General features: G+C 42.3%; 1 protein-coding gene across 2 annotated transcripts in view; it reads left to right on the forward strand.

The window, feature by feature from the left end:
• The window catches only part of LOC311110566 (cullin-9-like), a 56505-nt gene that overhangs the window by 34032 nt on the left and 2164 nt on the right, over positions 1-20309 (forward strand). For both annotated transcript variants that reach the window (XM_084153072.1, XM_084153073.1), the window contains exons 31-40: positions 60-316; positions 1168-1543; positions 5558-5698; positions 7488-7652; positions 7891-8054; positions 8195-8288; positions 9162-9347; positions 12890-13007; positions 19938-20071; positions 20195-20286. In XM_084153072.1, coding sequence (XP_084009198.1) covers positions 60-316; positions 1168-1543; positions 5558-5698; positions 7488-7652; positions 7891-8054; positions 8195-8288; positions 9162-9347; positions 12890-13007; positions 19938-20071; positions 20195-20286 — 1727 coding nt within the window. The remainder of the gene's footprint in view (positions 1-59; positions 317-1167; positions 1544-5557; positions 5699-7487; positions 7653-7890; positions 8055-8194; positions 8289-9161; positions 9348-12889; positions 13008-19937; positions 20072-20194; positions 20287-20309) is intronic.

Below are 20309 nucleotides of genomic sequence, written 5' to 3' on the forward strand. Positions count from 1 at the left end.
GCCAGATGCTAGCAGTGGGTGTCTTTTACGTCCCTATTTTATCCCTTGTCCTCCCTTAGGTGTTGGACACATGTCAGAAGCGGGAGGCGACTCGTTCCCCAGGTTCGGTGCATTTCAGCTGCAGCACTACAGACGTGCTGTCCTGTGTCATGCACGTCATCAGCAAGGGCTACATCAGGCGCAATGAGGACAGCCCCCACATCGTGGAGTTCCTGCCTGAAGACCCCTCCACTCCCCTGAAGGGCCAGGCGCAATTCTCCTTCAGCAAGGCAGAGCTGAAGAATAACCCCAGCAACAGCAGCAACGCTGACATCAGGTGTGCGGACGACCCTTGACCTAGTGGGGGAAGGGTTTTTAATGTAGACGGCTGGTGTAGCCTCTGTGGTGATTCTGTATCTCAGGGCATGTTTGGTTTTTGAATTGTAGAGAAGGAGAGTAGAATAAGATTTACTAACAGGCCTTTTCCATTTCTATGTCTGTCTGCCATAGCCGTTGCATAAATGCTTTAATAGATAACCAATTGGGTTGAGGTCTTCAGCCCTGACATTACAGCACTTATTTGTGCCATATGCACTCGTTCTGTCCTAGTTGAGCTTTTAAATACACATTGACCTAAACTGTGGCTGGATGGCAATGCCTGGCAACGTCAGTCATTTCACATACAGGATGACCATTGACCACTGATGCTGTTTACCTTCAAAGAAACCCATGGCTCTAATACTGAAACGATTCATGAAACACAAAAATGATCAAGGCTTTTATGCAATATGTTGAGAAACAGTCAAAAGATGCTAGTGAATGTTCTATTAATATAAATAAAAGACAATTTCAACTTTGAACCATGTTTGCTGCCTTATTTTGTGTGGTTATAATACAGTAGTCTATAAATGCTGTGTGGGGTGAGATCTTTATTAATGAAGATACCAAAATTAGTCTCTACAGCTCTTTGCCATTAAAATCACACTTACTACTAATCTGATAATTACAAGCTCTGCTTTCCATAAAGATGTTATTCTGTCGCACTGTTTTTAATAACACATGCTTGTTCTCTGAAATGAGAGTATTTCCAATGTAATCATACTAAACTGAGACCCCCTCACGTTTAAGAAGTTAAGATTTCCGTAGCTGTAAGTTACCTCTTGTGACCCGCTGTGTCTCCTCCTGCAGCCTGGAAGGCATCATTGCAGCCCCTCAGAGTGTGGAAGACGGGGTCCTGGAGGCTGTCCTGTTGTCCATGGGCCGGACTATGAACCAGGAGGAGGTACGGCAGCTGATGCAGCGCACAGTCCAGCAGGTCTCTGGCACCCTGAGTCTGGACCTGGACCGGGCTGAGCACCTGCTGGTCCACTGCAAGTGGAACGTGGACGTGCTGATCCAGCGCTACACAGACGACCCAGACTCCCTGGTCATGGCTGCTGGGCTGAAGGGCTGGAACCCCCAGCCGCCCCCCAGCCCTGTGTCCAGCTGCCCTGTGTGCCTCATCTCTGAAACAGGGGAGGCAGATCCCGCCCCCACCCTCTGCTGCATGCACTACTGCTGCCGGGTCAGTCACTTTACAGATTTTTCTAATCCTTTTCCAACTTTAAATTAGTTTTAATCTTGTATGGATACTTTAAAAGGGGCATTTTGCAGTTTCTATATAGTTTTTTGGACTTAATTAATGTACCCATTGATTCTTGAAGAATATACAGTGCCTTCAGGAAGTATTCGTACCGCTTGACTTATTCCACATTTTGTTGTTACAGCCTGAATTCAAAATGGATTCAATAGATGTTTTTTCCCGCCCATCTACACACAATACCTCATAATGACAAAGTGAAAACGTGTTTTAGATTTTTTTTCACATTTATTGAAAATAAGATACAGAAATACACTAAAAGTATGTGGACACCTGCTTGTCAAACATCTCATTCCAAAATCATGGGCATTAATATGGAGTTGGTCCCCCCTTTGCTGCTATAACAGCCTCCACTCTTCTGGGAAGGATTTCCACTAGATGTTGGAACATTGCTGCGGGGATTTATTTCCATTCAGTCACGAGCATTAGTGAGGTCGGGCACTGATGTTGGGCGATTAGGCCTGGCTCGCAGTCTGCGTTCCAATTCATCCCAAAGGTGTTCGATGGGGTTGAGGTCAGGGCTCTGTCAGGCCAGTCAAGTTCTTCCACACTGATCTCGACAAACCATTTCTGTATGGACCTCGCTTTGTGCACGGGGGCATTGTAATGCTGAAACAGGAAAGGGCCTTCCCCAAACTGTTGCCACAACGTTGGAAGCACAGAATTGTCTAGAATGTCATTGTATGCTGTAGCGTTAAGATTGACCTTCACTGGAACTAAGGGGCCTAGCCCAAACCATAAAAAACAGCCCCAGACCATTATTCCTCCTCCACCAAACTTTACAGTGTGCACTATGCATTCGGGCAGGTAGCGTTCTCCTGGCATCCGCCAAACCCAGATTTGTCCAAACCCAGATGGAGAAGCTCGATTCATCACTCCAGAGAACGTGTTTCCATTGCTCCAGAGTCCAATGGCGGCGAGCTTTACACCACTCCAGCCGACGCTTGGCATTGCGCATGGTGACCTTAGGCTTGTGTGCGGCTGCTCGGCCATGGAAACCCATTTCATGAAGCTCCCGACGAACAGTTATTGTGCTGACGTTGCTTCCAGAGCAGTGGCGGCTCCTGAAAAAATTCTCAGGAGGGGCAATTTTTCTGATGATTTAGGTGACCTACACACATTTTTAAAAAGATATGTCCAGCAACAACATGAAGACAGGGGCAGCATATAAGTCAATACCAGAAGCATTTATTGACTGATCTCAAAAGTGTTGGCTTACAAAAGCAAAATAAGTTATCACAGTAAAAATAATCAAGGGTGTTCTTTCACATTCCTCAACACTGCATAAACAATATGTATGGCTTTGTAAAAATGAACAACCATATTCTGGCCAATTGTATAGATTTGTAAATATGAACAACCATATTCTGGCCAATTGTATAGATTTGTAAAAATGAACATGAACAGATTTTTTTGAATGGCAGTACCTTTCAAACATGTCTGCTTGCAGTAAGGTAGCACTCACAAGGTGGCCAGAGAAAGAGAACCTTTCTTTGGTGTGATCCAGGATGGTGTTGCAGACCTCTTCAGACAGCCTCTGCTTCTCCTCTTCTCTCAAAGCTGTTCTGGGTCTTTTGGCTCCTGTTGCTTCTTGCAGCTGCTGTTGAGAGGAGTCCCTGAAGGCAAACAGACCAATGTGTTTGTTGGCTTTGTACAGTATTGTTGTCTATGTGATGCACAGGTATATGCAATGTATCCATGTATAGTACAAATACTTCAGTTCCACTTAAAATGGGCAGGGATGCATAAAGTCTTTAGTGTTTAAGTTAGCCTTTGTGTCTCACATAGCCTGGATGTTCAGCACAGTATACAGTGGTGCTCATAAGCTTATGATCCCATGCTAAAGTTGACTAAAAAGAGGAATAAAAAAGAAAAGAAAATTGGTGTCCTTAAAGGTTGGATTTTCCAACTTTTTTAATTAAGTCATTAAGATCAATTTCCAAAAGATGATTTTTTTATTCCTCTTTTTAGTCAGCTTTAGAATGTGTTCATACACTTATGAGCACCACTGTACAGTACACATAGTATATAAAATAAGATAGATTACACCACTGGCCATATATAATGACAATAATGTAATTTCAAACACAAATGCAGTCTCCTTTCATGCATACATTTTCAAATAAAGCTCTGCTTTGAGAAAGATCGAATGATATTGTTTAATCTTTATCTTACCTTATGGCCTGCACACTGCTTGCGAAGCTGTCGAGGGCACGTTTGATAAAGACAGCATCGATGTCCTTATTCTGTAGCTTCTGGTACGGTGGGCTGGTCAAATGAACCCAATGAACCCGTCCGGATGGCTTCAAAACATTCTATGAGGTCGTCTCGATTCTCGTAGACAGTGTTCACGACTCTGCTGTTGCTAACCTCATCGTTGTGGCGGCGGACAGCTAGCCTGTATCCCTCATCCAGTTGAGTGGCAATATTCACTCTCACCAAAGCAGACAATCTCAAACAGCTATCAATGTGGGTCTTTGACAGCTCATTTTTCTTAATCTTTTCTGAAAGATGGTGCATGTCGGTTACACCAGTCGCTGTCCAAGCGTTGCTGTCTGCCGTTCATGGTTACGTTACGTTACGTATGACGAAAGCGCGTAAGTGCATGCCCTCAGACACCCATAGAGAATGTATTGAAAGCTCAGAAATTTGAAAAAAAAATATTTTACATTAGAGGCTATGAGAGACTTCTGGGCGATTTTCAACCTGACTGAAATCGCCCCAAAACGGGCGGGGACATTTGAAGCACGACTTTAGCCTGATTGGACATTTAGTGGCTGGCAGATCAGACGTGAACACTGAACTACTGTTGCCATGATATAATTGATTAGAAAAAAAATCCCTTCCTTTTCCCGTTTGGCAGTGCGTCGCCCATATCGCCCTATTGAACACACCGCCCATGTTCCAGAGGCAGTTTAGAACTTGGTAGGGAGTGTTTCAACCGAGGTCAGACAATTTTTATGCGCTTCAGCAATAACGGTACTTACAGTTGACCGGGGCAGCCCTGGCAGGGCAGAAATTTGACGAACTGACTTGTTGGAAAGGTGGCATCCTATGACGGTGCCACATTGAAAGTCACTGAGCTCTTCAGTACGGCCCAATGTTTGTCTATGAAGATTGCATGGCGGTGTGCTCAATTTTATACACCTGTCAGCAACGGGTGTGGCTGAAATAGCCAAATGCACTAATTTGAAGGGGTGTCCACATACACAATATATACAAAAGTATGTGGACACCCCTTCAAATTAGTTGATTCGGCTATTGTACAATATTTACACATTCTTACAAAAATTCTTCAAGCTCTGTCAAGTTGGTTGTTGATCATTGCTAGACAGACATTTTCAAGCCGATTTAGGTCAAAACTAACCCCTCAGACCTCGCGGTCTTCTTGGTAAGCAATTCCAGTGTATATTTGGCCTTGTGTTTAAGGTTATTGTCCTGCTGAAAGGTGAATTTGTCTCCCAGTCTGTTGGAAAGCAGACTGAACCAGGTTTTCCTCTAGGATTTTGCCTGTGCTTAGCTCTCTTCCGTTTCGTTTTGTCCTAAAAAAAACGATAACAAGCATACCCATAACATGATGCAGCCACCACCATGCTTGAAAATATGAAGATTGGTTCTCAGTGATGTGTTGGATTTGCTTCTGGACATGAAGTACATTTCTTTGCTACATTGTTTGCAGTTTTACTTTAGTGCCTTACTGCAAACAATGCATGTTTTGTTTATGAATTTGAGTGGTTACATTTCTCCAGCCCTATCCCTCAGCTTTTTACCGAAACGGGTGAGGAGTGTACTTTGTTATTGTTTCAACTGCTGATTGCTGCTTTAAGAATGAATGAATCTGTACATGTGGAGTCGTAACATCCGCTCCTAATTGATGTGTGAACAGTTCATCACAGGACTCCCATTTCATAATTCTTTATTTATTTTTCCTTCCTACAGTCTTGCTGGCAGGAGTACCTCACGGCCAGAATTGAGCAGAACCTGGTGATGAACTGCAACTGTCCAATAACAGACTGCCGAGCACAACCTACCTCTCAGTTCTTCTTCAACATCCTGACCAACAAGGACACCATCGCCAAGGTCTGCCCCCCCCCCCCCCCCACCCCACACACAGCCCAATGAGAGCAACACACTTAGTGCATTCGGAAAGTATTCAAACCCCTTGATTTTTTCCCCACATTGTTACGTTACAGCCTTATTCTAAAAAAAATTTTTATATATATATATATATATATATATATATATATATATATATATATATATATATATATATCATCAATCTACACACAATACCCCATAATGACAAAGCAAAAACAGGTTTTTAGAAATGTTTGCAAATGTATTAAAAAGAAAAATGGACATATCACATTTACATAAGTATTCATACCCTTTACTCAGTACTTTGTTGAAGCACCTTTGGCACCGATTACAGCCTCGAGTGTTCTTGGGTATGACGCTACAAGCTTGGGACACCTGTATTTGGGGAGTTTCTCCCATTATTCTTTGCAGACCTTCTCAAACTGTCAGGTTGGATGGGGAGTGTCGCTGCACAGCTATTTTCAGGTCTCTCCAGAGATGTTTGATTGGGTTCAAGTCCGGACTCTGTCTGGGCCACTCAAGGACATTCAGAGACTTCTCCTGAAGCCACTCCTGCGTTGTCTTGGCTGTGTGCTTAGGGTCGTTGTCCTGTTGGAAGGTGTACCTTTACCCCAGTCTGAGGTCCTGAGCGCTCTGGAGCAGGTTTTCATCAAGGATCTCGCTGTACTTTGCTCCATTCATCTTTCCCTTGATCCTGACTAGTCTCCCAGTCCCTGCCGCTGAAAAACATCCCTACAGCATGATGCTGCCACCACCATGCTTCACCGTAGGGATGGTGCCAGGTTTCCTCCAGACGTGACGCTTGGCATTCAGGCCAAAGAGTTCAATCTTGGTTTCATCAGACCAGAGAATCTTGTTTCTCATGGTCTGAGAGTCCTTTAGGTGCCTTTTGGCAAACTCCAAGCGGGCTGTTGTGCCTTTTACTGAGCAGTGGCTTCCATCTGATTGGTGGAGTGCTGCAGAGATGGTTGTCCTTCTGGAAGGTTCTCCCATCTCCACAGAGGAAATATGTAGAGCTCTGTCAGAGTGACCATCGGGTTCTTGGTCACCTCCCTGACCAAGGTCCTTCACCCCGATTGCTCAGTTTGGCCGGGCGGCCAGCTCTAGGAAACCTTTTCCATTTAAAGAATGATGGAGGCCACTGTGTTCTTGGGGACTTTCAATGCTGCAGAAATTGTTTGGTACCTTTCCCAGATCTGTGCCTCCACACAATCCTGTCTCGGAGCTCTACAGACAATTCCTTCGACCTCATGGCTTGTTTTTTGCTCTGACATGCACTGTCAACTGTGGGACCTTATATAGACCGGTGTGTGCCTTTCCAAATCATGTCCAATCAATTGAATTTACCACAGGTGGACTCCAATCAAGTTGTAAAAACATAAAGGATGATCAATGGAAGCAGGATGCACCTGAGCTCAATTTTGAGTCTCATAGCAAAGGGTCTGAATACTTATGTAAATAAGGTATTTCTGTTTTTTACTTTTTATAGATTGGCAAAGATTTCTAACAACCTGTTTTCGCTTTGTCATTATGGGGTATTGTGTGTAGATTGATGAGCATTTTTATTTATTTAATCCATTTTAGAATAAGGCTGTAATGTAACAAAATGTGGAAAAAGTCAAGGGGTCTGAATACTTTAATGTACTGTATATAAACCCATAAAGTTATACATATCCAGTTGTACATGTTTGTTTGCTGATCGTGAGTTTAAAACAGTAGCACCTATCCATCCTCTGAGGCCCCTCCGCTCCTGTCATCTGTTTCCCCCCAGTATGAGAACGCGCTCCTCCGGGGCTACGTGGAGTGCTGCTCCAACCTGACCTGGTGCACCAACCCCGTAGGCTGTGACCAGATCCTGTGTAGGGACAACATCGGCAGCATGGGCAACTGTTCAAAGTGCTGCTGGTCCTCCTGCTTCAGCTGCAACTTCCCAGAGGTTAGCACTGAGCTGTCATGCACATCTCCTGTCCTCATTAATGTTTTTTTTGTGGTTTATTTGTCTTCTTTTTTTTACTTCAATGGCATTGAATCAGAAATCCATATTTGTATGGTTACCCATCAGACTTGGTGTAGTGTAAATCTATCTAGTACATACAGTATTTTTATTCATAGAGACACAAGCAAGCACAGAGTATAGATTTATGCTGATTTCTTAACCCCCACTTTCTCCCCAGGCTCACTACCCAGCCAGCTGCAGTCACATGTCCCAGTGGATGGACGATGGTGGCTACTACGAGGGTATGACCATGGAAGCCCAGAGTAAGCACCTTGCCAAACTCATCTCCAAACGCTGCCCTAGCTGCCAGGCCCAGATAGAGAAGAATGAAGGCTGCCTACAGTAAGTATAAAGCCACTGGACCCGTGTCAATCCTCAGCCCTGTTCTCTGTCGATTTCCATCAAACCATTTCAAGGTTCACCAAAGTATGTTGTAGGGATTTATAGGCATCACTGTTACTTCCACTCTAATTCTTTTTCAGTATGACTTGTGCCAAATGTAACCATGGATTTTGCTGGAGGTGTCTCAAGCCATGGAAACCAACCCACAAAGATTACTTCAACTGCTCAGCTATGGTAAGTCCATATGACTTGATTAAATTAAGTTTGTGCTTCATACGATTTTGTACAAATGCAAAGGGTTTCCATGAATTGCAGAGTATTTACACTCCCCTCCATATGTATTTGGACAGTGAAGTGAACATTTTTAATTTGGCTCTGTACTCCACCATTTTGGATTTGATGAAATGTTTCATGAGGCGACTTTACAGAATGTCACCTTTTTATTTGAGGGTATTTTCATACATATGTTTCACCGTTTAGAAATGAAAGCACTATGTATTTGAGGAAGTCAAGTATTTGGACAAATTCGATTACTGTATTAAAGGAGTCAAACGTTTAGTATTTTGTCTTTGCACTCAATGACTACATCAAGCTTGTGACTCTACAAACTCGTTGGATGCATTTGCAGTTTGTTTTGGTTGTGTTTCAGATTATATTTTGCCCAATAGGAACTGAATGGTGAATAATGTATTTTCTCATGTTTCTGAACAATTCTACATTAATGTGGATGCTACCATTATTATGGATAATCATGACTGAACCATGAACAATTATGAGTGAGAAAGTTAGAAGCGCAAAGATCATACCTCCCCTGTTATTGGTAATGGTGAGGTTAGCATGTATTGTTTTAGCCTTTGTAACCTTCTCACTCATTATTATTCATTTTTCATTCATGATCTTTCAGTGTTCAGAAACATCTTATCTACTAACTTGGAAAGAAAATTACTCCATTCACCATTCAGTTCCTATTGGGCAAAACCTTACCCAAAACACAATGTGCAATCCAGGGTGGGGCCCCAGGACCAAGTTTGGGAAACCCTGCTTTAATACAACACAACAAGTTCTGTTGATTTCCAATGCAGTGATCCACTTTTTTTCTGGCTGCAGGTGAGTAAAGCAGCAAGGCAGGAAAATAAGTTCCAAGACTACAACGAGAGATGCACTTTCCACAACCAAGCCAAGGACTTTGCCATCAATCTAGAGAGCAAAGTCTCCTCCATCAATGAAGCCCTGCAAATGAAGTCCTTGACGTTTGTTATTGATGCCTGCAAAGTCCTCGCTCAAGCTCGCAAGGTAAGAGGAAGTAAACTAATAAGAAAATAACCGACCAATCTGTAGAGAGATGTAAGCAATCACCATGCAATCTGACATGAAAGATTCATGATTAGGGCTGTGGCGGTCATGAAATGTTGTCAGCTGGTTGTCATGCAAAAGTCTGCCAGGCTCACGGTAATTGACCGTTAATTAACATAAACACGTTTAGCATCTGCAGGCCTCTAAGCATACAAGCCGCTGATGCGCGCTTTTGGAACATCAACATTTTAAAAAGTATAATAAGTCAATTTAATATACACCATCACAATATATCCTTTATTTTAGGCAGGTCTAAAGAAACATGATATGAATCAAATGTATTTCAGAAGAACAGAATGAGTTGGCCTACTAAATGTTATCTGGCTATGCACCATGCCATAGGCTGTAAGTAGGCTTGTTCATTTAGCAGACAACATATGCTTATAGGTCTCGTGCCATTATTTTATATTATGTGATTTTATAGTAAGAAGAATATAATTGAACTTAGTTGAATAAAATATAAAGGGTCTTTTTCCCATTCCGGTGCGAGTGCGCATTTGACGTAGTTATGTTGAGTGTAAAAGTGATCATTTGAAACCAGTCCTATACGCTAGATTGAGTTATTTTGCAACTTTAGTTGTACACTGAACAAAAATATAAACGCAACAATTTCAGTCAGTCAATTGAAATAAATTAATTAGGCCCTAATCTATGGATTTCACATGACTGGGAATACAGATATGCACCTATTGGTCACAGATGCCTTATAAAAAAAAAAAGTAGGGGCATGGATCAGAAAACCAGTCAGTATCTGGTGTGGCCACCATTTGCCTCATTCAGCACGACACATCTCCTTCGCATAGAGTTGATCAGGCTGTTGATTGTGGAATGTTGTCCCACTCCTATTCAATGGCTGTGCGAAGTTGCTGGATATTGGCGGGAACTGGCACACGCTGTCGTAAACGTCGATCCAGAGCATCCCAAACATGCTCAATGGGTGACATGTCTGGTGAGTATGCAGGCCATGGAAGAACTGGGACATATTCAGCTTCCAGCAATTGTGTACAGATCCTTGCGACATGGGGCCGTGCATTATCATGCTGAAACATGAGGCGTGGATGAATGGCATGACATTGGGCCTCAGTATCTCGTCACGGTATCTCTGTGAATTCAAATTGCCATCGATAAAATGCAATTGTGTTTGTTGTCCGTAGCTTATGCCTGCCCATACCATAAACCCACCGGCCACCATTGGGCACTCGTTGATATCAGTAAACCGCACTGTCTGCTATCTGCCTGGTACAGTTGAAACTGGGATTCATCTGTGAAGAGCACACTTCTCCGGCGTGCTAGTGGCCATCGAAGGTGAGCATTTGCCCACTGAAGTCGGTTACGAAGCCGAACTGCAGTCAGGTCAAGACCCTGGTAAGGACGACGAGCCACAGATGAACTTCCCTGAGACGGTTTCTGACCATTTGTACTGAAATTCTTTGGTTTTGCAAACCCAGTTTCATCAGCTGTTCGGGTGGCTGGTCTCAGACAATCCCGCAGGTGATGAAGCTGGATGTGGAGGTCCAGGGCTGGCATGGTTACACGTGGTCTGCGGTTGTGAGGCCGGTTAGACATACTGCCAAATCCTCAAAAATGTAAAATGACGTTAGAGGTGGATTATGGTAGAGAAATTAACATTAAATTCTCTGGCAACAGCTCTGGTGGACATTCCTGCAGTCAGCATGCCAATTGCACTCTCCCTCAACTTGAGACCTCTGTGGCATTGTGTTGTGACAACTGCACATTTTAGAGTGGCCTTTTATTGTCCCCAGCACAAGGTGCACCTGTGTAATGATCATGCTGTTTAATCAGCTTCTTGATATTCCACACCTGTCAGGTGGATGGATTATCTTGGCAAAGGAGAAATGCTCACTAACAGGGATGTAAACACATTTGTGCACAACATTTTAGAGAAATACGCTTTTTGTGTGTATGGAACATTTTCTGGGATCTTTTATTTCAGCTCATGAAACATGGGACCAACACTTTACATGTTGCGTTTATATTTTTGTATAAATTATACACACCTTAGAATGTCTTAGAAATCTTAAACATATGGTGCGACTATAGGCTATTGATAATTTGAGAAAGTCGCAAAACAAATTTACGCTCTGCTCCTTGCCTCAGGCTGCACGTGTTGTTCTCAATTTAATCTCATCTTTACTAATATGTAAAATTAGTTTAGATTCAGAATGACCCATTATCAAAGGGGCAGGGGAAGAAAGATGTAATCTGTATGCACTCGAATAGCGAATGGAGTCCGCTTTCCCACCGGTTCGTTGACGACGAACATGTAGTGAGGACCAGCCAACAAGAGTGTACAGGTCACAGTGGTGGGTAGTGTATGGGGCTTTGGAGACAAAACGGATGGCACTGTGATTGAGGAGCATGCAGCATCTTGCTGCACGACAGATGATATTCCCCCCCAAAACTCTATGCCATGGGCTCTCCAACCATGTTCCTGCAGCTTCCCAGTGCTTAATTTGGGAAACCAAGTGAAATCTGTTAATGAACATCGATAGCCTATGTTTTGTTGTGAAAACATGTTACTATTTCATTAAACTGTTGCCAGCCCCTCTCTGCATGCTTGAGAAAGGAATGAAGGAGAGCGAGAGATGGAAACGCACGGTGGTGAGATCATGTAGCTAAAGCCTATTACTAGGCTATTCAAAATCCAATGCAAATTCACTATAATTGTAGGCTAACTCTGTAAGGCGCCCTGCACAATCAATGAACCAACAGCATCTCCTAGGCCTATACGTTCTCTCCCAGACTCATGGATAGGAAGTTTGGAGTGTAGTATAAGGTAACCAGTCCATCCAGTATGCATAATAATACAGTCCACACTCAAAGGCGATTACTAGAATTTGTTTAATTTTTGGAGTATAGGCTAGACCAATTATGAACCAAAAACATCTTAAATCAGTTTTTTAAATGTTTTTCTGCCATGTGTACGCTATGTATCGTATAACGGCACAATCATTATTTTAATTCGGGGGGTTTCGGGCTTGGCCTCATATGTAGATGAATAAGCTCTAATATGCATATGGTTGTTTTTGAATGAATCATCACCTTTAGAAAGTGCTGCCAATTTCGTTGTTAGGCTTTGAAACAACATCCACAACGACCATGTTTTCCACTGTTTCAACCTGTTGAATTTCTTTCTTCAATTTGATCAATCACAATGAGGTGAGTTTTAAAAGCACAATACTGTTTTGATGATAAGTGTTTGAGGGACAATAGAGCCCTGAGTACCAGGCCATTAAGTGACCTTATGGTCGTTAATTTGTTGGGTACTACCGACGCATGTCCAGAGTGCATAAGAGGAGGTTACCATGACTCAACGGTCACATGGCATTTTACTGAGGTCATGACTGCCGGTGTGGCGGTAATACGGTCACCGCAAGAGCCCTATTCATGATGAACCTTGTCAGCATTCAAAAGATGTATCCATATGACTAATATGGATCCCTTGCCTGACTGCCATGTAGGTGCTGGCCTATTCATGTGTGTACAGCTACTACAACCAGGACACAGAGAAGATGGATGTGATGGAGCAGCAAATGGAAGCCCTGGAGCTTCACACCAACGCCCTACAGATCCTGCTGGGTAAGACCTGCAGGAATGACAGTGCCTTCAGAAAGTATTCACACCCCTTGAACTTTTCCACATTTTGTTGTGTTACAGCCTGAATTTAAAATTGATTAAATTGAGATTTTGTGTCACTGGCCTAAACACAATACCCCATAATGTGAAAGTGGAATTATGTTTTTCGAAATTTTACAAATTAATAAAAAATGAAAAGCTTTTAATGTCTTAAGTCAATAAGTATTCAACCCCTTTGTTATGACAAGCCTAAATAAGTTCAGGAGTAAAAATGTTCATAACAAGTCACATAAGTTGCATGGACTCACTCTGTGTGCAATAATATTGTTTAACATGATTACTTCATCTCTGTACCCCACACCATCAATTATTTGTAAGGTCCCTAATTCGAGCAGTGAATTTCAAACACAGACCAGGGAGGTTTTTCAATGGCTCGCCAAGAAGGGCACCTATTGGTGGATGGTAAAAAAAAAAAAGCAGACATTGAATATCCCTTTGAGCATGGTGAAGTTATTAACTACACTTTGGATGGCGTATCAATACACCCAATCACTACAAATATATACAGGCGTCCTTCCTTACTCAGTTGCCGGAGAGGAAGGAAACCGCTCAGGGATTTCACCAGGAGGCCGAATTTGAAAAGTAGGAAGCCTGTACAGAATAAAAATATTCCAAAATATGCATCCTGTTTGCAATAAGGCATTAAAGTAAAACTGCAAAAAATGTGGCAAAGAAATTAACTTTATGACGTGAATACAAAGCGTTATGTTTGGGGCAAACACAACGTCACTGAGTACCACTTCATATTTTCATTTTCAAGCATGGTGGTGGCAAGGGGTATGAATACTTTCTGAAGGCACTGTATATCGGGAAGGAAAATGATCATTGTAAGATTGTCAAGGCAAATTTCTGTTAAGTACAGATTGGCATTTGAAATGATTTCACTATTAGAATAATATGATTTTGTAAAATATTTACTTCAATGGAGACTTGCCGGTGTGCTGCACTCTGCTTGTTTCAGCAGAAGGGTGGAGGAGGGGATTTCTAATAGGGCTGAAGTCATACCATATTTGTAAAAAAAAAAAATAATGACAGCTGTGATGGAACAGGAAGTTTCAGTAAAAATTTGAATGCCGACAGAATTTGTTTGGCGGTGGAAACTCCTTTATGCACAAATATTGACATAATAACCATAATATCGAAGTAAACTTGGAGTCACTACGACTCGGGAAACCACACAGTTTATTAGGCTACAGTTGAAATAAGTTGATGAACTTCACAGGGTGGTGAAAGTGCACGTGACCTTGATGCTCCTTTCCAATAAATATCGAGGGTCTTATTCTGGTGACTTGATGATTGATGCTTAACTGCCGTTTGACAAATACAAATATTCTCGCTCTTATCATAATATCATAATGTAGACTAGCTTACCTGCACTGTACCTGCGAGCGGTTGTTGGCTAGAGCGCACGTGCCAAGACCAGAGACACATTTGCTATTTAACACAACCGTTTTTGTGACATCTATCGGTGGAGTTGAAAATGTGATGGAAACTTTAGATTTTTATTCGGTACATGGAAAAGTACATTTTGTGTGCACTGGTTTTTATCCGCAACAAGTCCATTTGGAAACACCACTGGTGGGAAGAAAATATTTTATGCGGATTCTAGAATATTCGCATGAAAATCTGTCACTAATTGGATGGAAACGTAGCTAGTGGCATGGAGGGAGAGCGAGAAAGTAGCCAAACTGATTCGCACTAGTTAGATAACCTATGACAGCAACAAGTTTGTCCATCATACCATCTGGTAGTGCCTATCTTGACTGCATCAAATCATTGTAAAGAAGCTAGCTACAGAAGCCAGGCTAATCGAGTTTTTAGGTGTCCTTGTGTACAACTAGGGCTGACTCCATTTTTTTTGTCCATTGTGGAGGCCGTGGGGATGGCAATGTCCATCACTCTTAAGACGTGCTACTGAAATTGTATATGGTTATATTACATAAGAACAATATTTTATAACAAATACGCTTTCTCCCGCGTTGGATAGTGGTCGTTGTCCGCGGTTCTGAAACATTAGGGCGCTGTTGAATTGGCGCCTTTTCCTAGACCATGTTGCTATGTGCATAATAGGAAAGTTAACCAGCATATTGGTTTTGAGAACAATGCGGCGGAGGCAGCAGTGGAGTTAGATGAGAAAACAGCCCTTGCCTTAATTGTCTAAAATAAAGTGAGGAGAGGGGGAACCCCAACTTAATTAGGTCTATAATCAATAGCCTAACTGTTAAATCTGCCTGGCAGATCCTGCTTCTGTTGCCTGTTTGAGTGTTTGTTTAATAGCCTGCTGATTCCGTGAACACCAAGCCTCATGCAACCACAACATGTCGGATAAACAATTTCACAAATTCTGCTGTTTTGAATCTTTGCTATGCTGTAATAAAGGCTTTACACTTTTCTTCGTTAGAAGGTATTATTTGTTATTTATTTAGTGTTTACACTGTTCCAAATTTTCTTGATCTCCTTATTGTTATGATCATCATTATAATAATAAGTAATGTCATTATCATTAGTAGGCTTAGTATAGCAGCCTTGTACAGTGCATTTGGAAAGTATTCAGACCCCTAGACTTTTTCCACTTTGTTACCTTACAGCCTTATTATAAAATTGATTAAATAGTTTTTTTCCCTCATCAATCTACACACAATACCCCATAATGACAAAGTAAAAACAGGTTTTTAGACATTTTAGCAAATGTATAAAATAAATATCAAGGCTCTCTCTGTATTTTGCTCCGTTAATCTTTCCCTCAATCCTGACTAGTCTCTCAGTCCCTGCCGCTGAAAAACATCCCCACAGCATGATGCTGCCACCTCAATGCTTCACCTTAGGGGTGGTGCCAGGTTTCCTCCAAACGTGTGACGCTTGGCATTCAGGCCAAAGAGTTCAATCTTGGTTTCATCAGACCCGAGAATCTAGTTTCTCATGGTCTGAGAATCCTGTAGGTGCCTTTTGGCAAACTCCAAGCAGGCTGTCGTACCTTTTACTGAGGAGTGGCTTCCGTCTGGCCACTACCATAAAGGCCTGATTTGGTGGAGTGCTGCAGAGATGGTTGTCCTTCTGGAAGGTTCTCCCATCTCCACAGAGGAACTCTGGAGCTCTGTCAGAGTGACCATCGGGTTCTTGGTCTCCTCCCTGACCAAGGCCCTTCTCCCCCAATTGCTCAGTTTGGCCGGGTGGCCTGCTCTAGGAAGAGTCTTCTTCCATTTAAGAATGATGGAGGCCACTGTGTTCTTGGGGACCTTCAATGCTGCAGACATTTTTTGGTACCCTTCCCCAGATTTGTGCCTCGACACAATCCTGTCTCGGAGCTCTACGGACAATTCCTTCGACCTCATGGCTTGGTTTTTGCTCTGACATGCACTGTCAACTGTGGGACCTTATATAGACAGGTGTGTGCCTTTCCAAATCATGTCTAATCAATTGAATTTACCACAGGTGGACTCCAAGTTGTAAAAACATTTCAAGGATGATCAATGGAAACAGGATGCACCTGATCTCAATTTCGAGTCTCATAGCAAAGGGTCTGAATACATATGTAAATAAGGTATTTCTGTTTCCTAAAAACGATTGCAAAAATGTCTAAAAACCTGTTTTTGCTTTGTCAATATGGGGTATTGTGTGTAGATTGATGAGATTTGTTTTTATTGAATCAATTTTAGAATAAGGCTGTAACGTAACAAAATGTAGAAAAGGGGAAAGGGTCTGAATACTTTCCGAAGGCACTGTATAACCACATCGAGCTGTAGGACTAAGAGCGCATCCTGTTTAGTATTAATACCGTAACTTATTTAGGCCTATATTTCAATACTTAAATAGGCTACTGAATCAATAATTCATTCGTTCTTGTCATCACACAGCATTCGGCGAGTCATTCATGATTTGAAATTCAATCAAGCATTTTAGTTTTATAAAATAAAGCGACCCTTGAATAATTAGCGTAAACAATAAATAAGCCCTTCCATTTCAGAAATTGCATTCACGAATGAATGCGACTGTTTAGTCTTTGCTGTAATAAAGGCTTAGCAAAAAAAAGTTACAACAGACTCTCTGGTACACCTAATTTATTTTTTTGTAATCTAACAACACCTGTTTGGAACACACAATATATGCACGCAGCGCTTGCTCCTTATCTTATTTTTCTTGATCTCCAGTATTTTCCACAACTACTCAAATTTATTCCAGACATCGGACTTCCCCTTTACCTCCTGAGCAACCAGTAAACATTGCCCCGTTTCGAGTTTGTCACATCCTCTGCATCCAATTTGCTGTTATGGTGTTCGGAGTTTGTTATAACCAATTTAGTTATGTGATTATGATACATTATAGGTCAGGCCTTATTGGTCACGTGCATGTGATGCATACATGTGTCACGTAAAGAGAGCAAGTGTTGAGGGAATAGGGAATGTTTTTTCCTAAACAAATGAGGGATTTCGGTAAAATAACTTTTCAGTCAAATGGCTGTAATTATGTTGCAGCTTCAGCAACACGGACAGGGAGAGAAACACTGTTGATGTTCTGTGGTGGTCGCTGCAGCAGGGAGGAGAGAGAGACAATGGGTGCTAGTCACAGTCACTCTGTGTCATTCTTTTAACACAGCGCAGAAAGTCTGAGCGCTGCCCGGCACAATCAAATAAATGTGTGTCAATTTTTTATCAAACAGTGCGCTTAAAGCATCAGACAAGCTCAGTGCATATACAGTGAGGGAAAAAAGTATTTGATCCCCTGCTGATTTTGTACGTTTGCCCACTGACAAAGAAATGATCAGTCTATCATTTTAATGGTAGGTTTATTTGAACAGTGAGAGACAGAATAACAACAAAAAAATCCAGAAAGACGCATGTCAAAAATGTTATAAATTTTTTTTTCATTTTAATGAAAAAAATAAGTATTTGACCCCCTCTCAATCAGGAAGATCTCTGGCTCCCAGGTGTCTTTTAAACAGGTAACGAGCTGAGATTAGGAGCACACTCCTAATCTCAGCTTGTTACCTGTATAAAAGACACCTGTCCACAGACGCAATCAATCAATCAGATTCCAAACTCTCCACCATGGCCAAGACCAAAGAGCTCTCCAAGGATGTCAGGGACAAGATTGTAGATCTACACAAGGCTGGAATGGGCTACAAGACCATCGCCAAGCAGCTTGGTGAGAAGGTGACAACAGTTGGCGCGATTATTCGCAAATGGAAGAAACACAAAATAACTGCAAATAAAGCACTGTCCATCTCCCTCGGCCTGGGGCTCCATGCAAGATCTCACCTCGTGGAGTTGCAATGATCATGAGAACGGTGAGGAATCAGCCCAGAACTACACAGGAGGATCTTGTTAATGATCTCAAGGCAGCTGGGACCATAGTCACCAAAAAAACAATTGGTAACACACTACGCCGTGAAGGACTGAAATACTGCAGCGCCCGCAAGGTCCCTCTGCTCAAGAAAGCACATATACAGGGCAGTCTGATGTTTGCCAATTAACATCTGAATGATTCAGAGGAGAACTGGGTGAAAGTGTTGTGGTCAGATGAGACCAAAATCGAGCTCTTTGGCATCAACTCAACTCGCCGTGTTTGGAGGAGGAGGAATGCTGCCTATGACCCCAAGAACACCATCCCCACCGTCAAACATGGAGGTGGAAGCATTATGCTTTGGGGGTGTTTTTCTGCTAAGGGGACAGGACAACTTCACCGCATCAAAGGGACGATGGACGGGGCCATGTACCGTCAAATCTTGGGTGAGAACCTCCTTCCCTCAGTCAGGGCATTGAAAATGGGTCGTGGATGGGTGTTCCAGCATGACAATGACCCAAAACACACGGCCAAGGCAACAAAGGAGTGGCTCAAGAAGAAGCACATTAAGGTCCTGGAGTGGCCTAGCCAGTCTCCAGACCTTAATCCCATAGAAAATCTGTGGAGGGAGCTGAAGGTTGGAGTTGCCAAACGTCAGCCTCGAAACATTAATGACTTGGAGAAGATCTGCAAAGAGGAGTGGAACAAAATCCCTCCTGAGATGTGTGCAAACCTGGTGGCCAACTACAAGAAACGTCTGACCTCTGATTGCCAACAAGGGTTTTGCCACCAAGTACTAAGTCATGTTTTGCAGAGGGGTCAAATACTTATTTCCCTCATTAAAATGCAAATCAATTCATAACATTATTGACATGCGTTTTTCTGTATTTTTTTGTTGTTATTCTGTCTCTCACTGTTCAAATAACCTACCATTTTAAAATTATAGACTGATCATGTCTTTGTCAGTGGGCAAACGTACAAAATCAGCAGGGGATCAAATAGTTTTTTCCCTCACTGTAGATTAAAACACATTGGATGTGTCTAAATATGGAAAAATACACGTTAAATGTCAACCAATTGATTGGTCTAAAGAACAGACTACTCTTGGTCGACCAAGATTTTTTTTTATATCTACAACAACTCCATTCCTATGAAACAACTGCCTACCTGTTGGTTGATCATTGAAGCCTACTTAATTCTGTAATTTTAATTCCATTTTGCATTGATTTAGAAATCTCCCACTTCACTTGCTACACATGGAGCCTCTGACTGCTGCGCCGCTTTGATTGACCGACAATAACACAACAAGCTACACGTGTGAAATGTGTTTAGGCTACCGGTGCATCTTTTTTATGGGGCGCACTCAAAAACTCACTATTTTATTAAAATGTTGCATGCAATAGTCTATCCTTGTAGGCTATGTAACATAGATAATTTTTGACAAAGCCTAAAAATAAAAGGCATTTTTCTCAAATGATTACTCTCCCAAGTAATCGAATACTAACATCTGTTTGGATATTCGAACATCCCTACTTTGAAGGATGTTTCATACACCATGGATGAGTTCTTATTGTCTGTGTCTTTCCCCTCCAGAGGAGACCCTGTTGCAGTGTACGGATCTAGCGTCCTGCATCCGTCTACTGAAGCCTGAGCACCTCAACACTGGCCTGGAACTCATCCGCCGCATTCAGGAGCGTCTGGTGGCCATTCTACAACACTCGACCCAGGTAGGGACAAGGGAGGGATTTATACACTGAAGAGCACAGCACAAAGTGTGGTGGTAATACTTATTGGGTGCAATCAACGGCAAGTCATGAGGGTTTCCTCCTATCTGGTCTCTCCAAACACAGGACTTTCGAGTGGGATACAACTCCCAAACGGGACAGGAACAGGAATCTGCTCAAGCTTCAAATCTCTCTAAGACCACAGATGCCAACAAAGTGTGAGTACGGGAGATTTGGGAAG

Source organism: Coregonus lavaretus, assembly GCF_964263955.1.
Source record: "Coregonus lavaretus genome assembly, chromosome: 36".
Lineage (NCBI taxonomy): Eukaryota > Metazoa > Chordata > Actinopteri > Salmoniformes > Salmonidae > Coregonus > Coregonus lavaretus.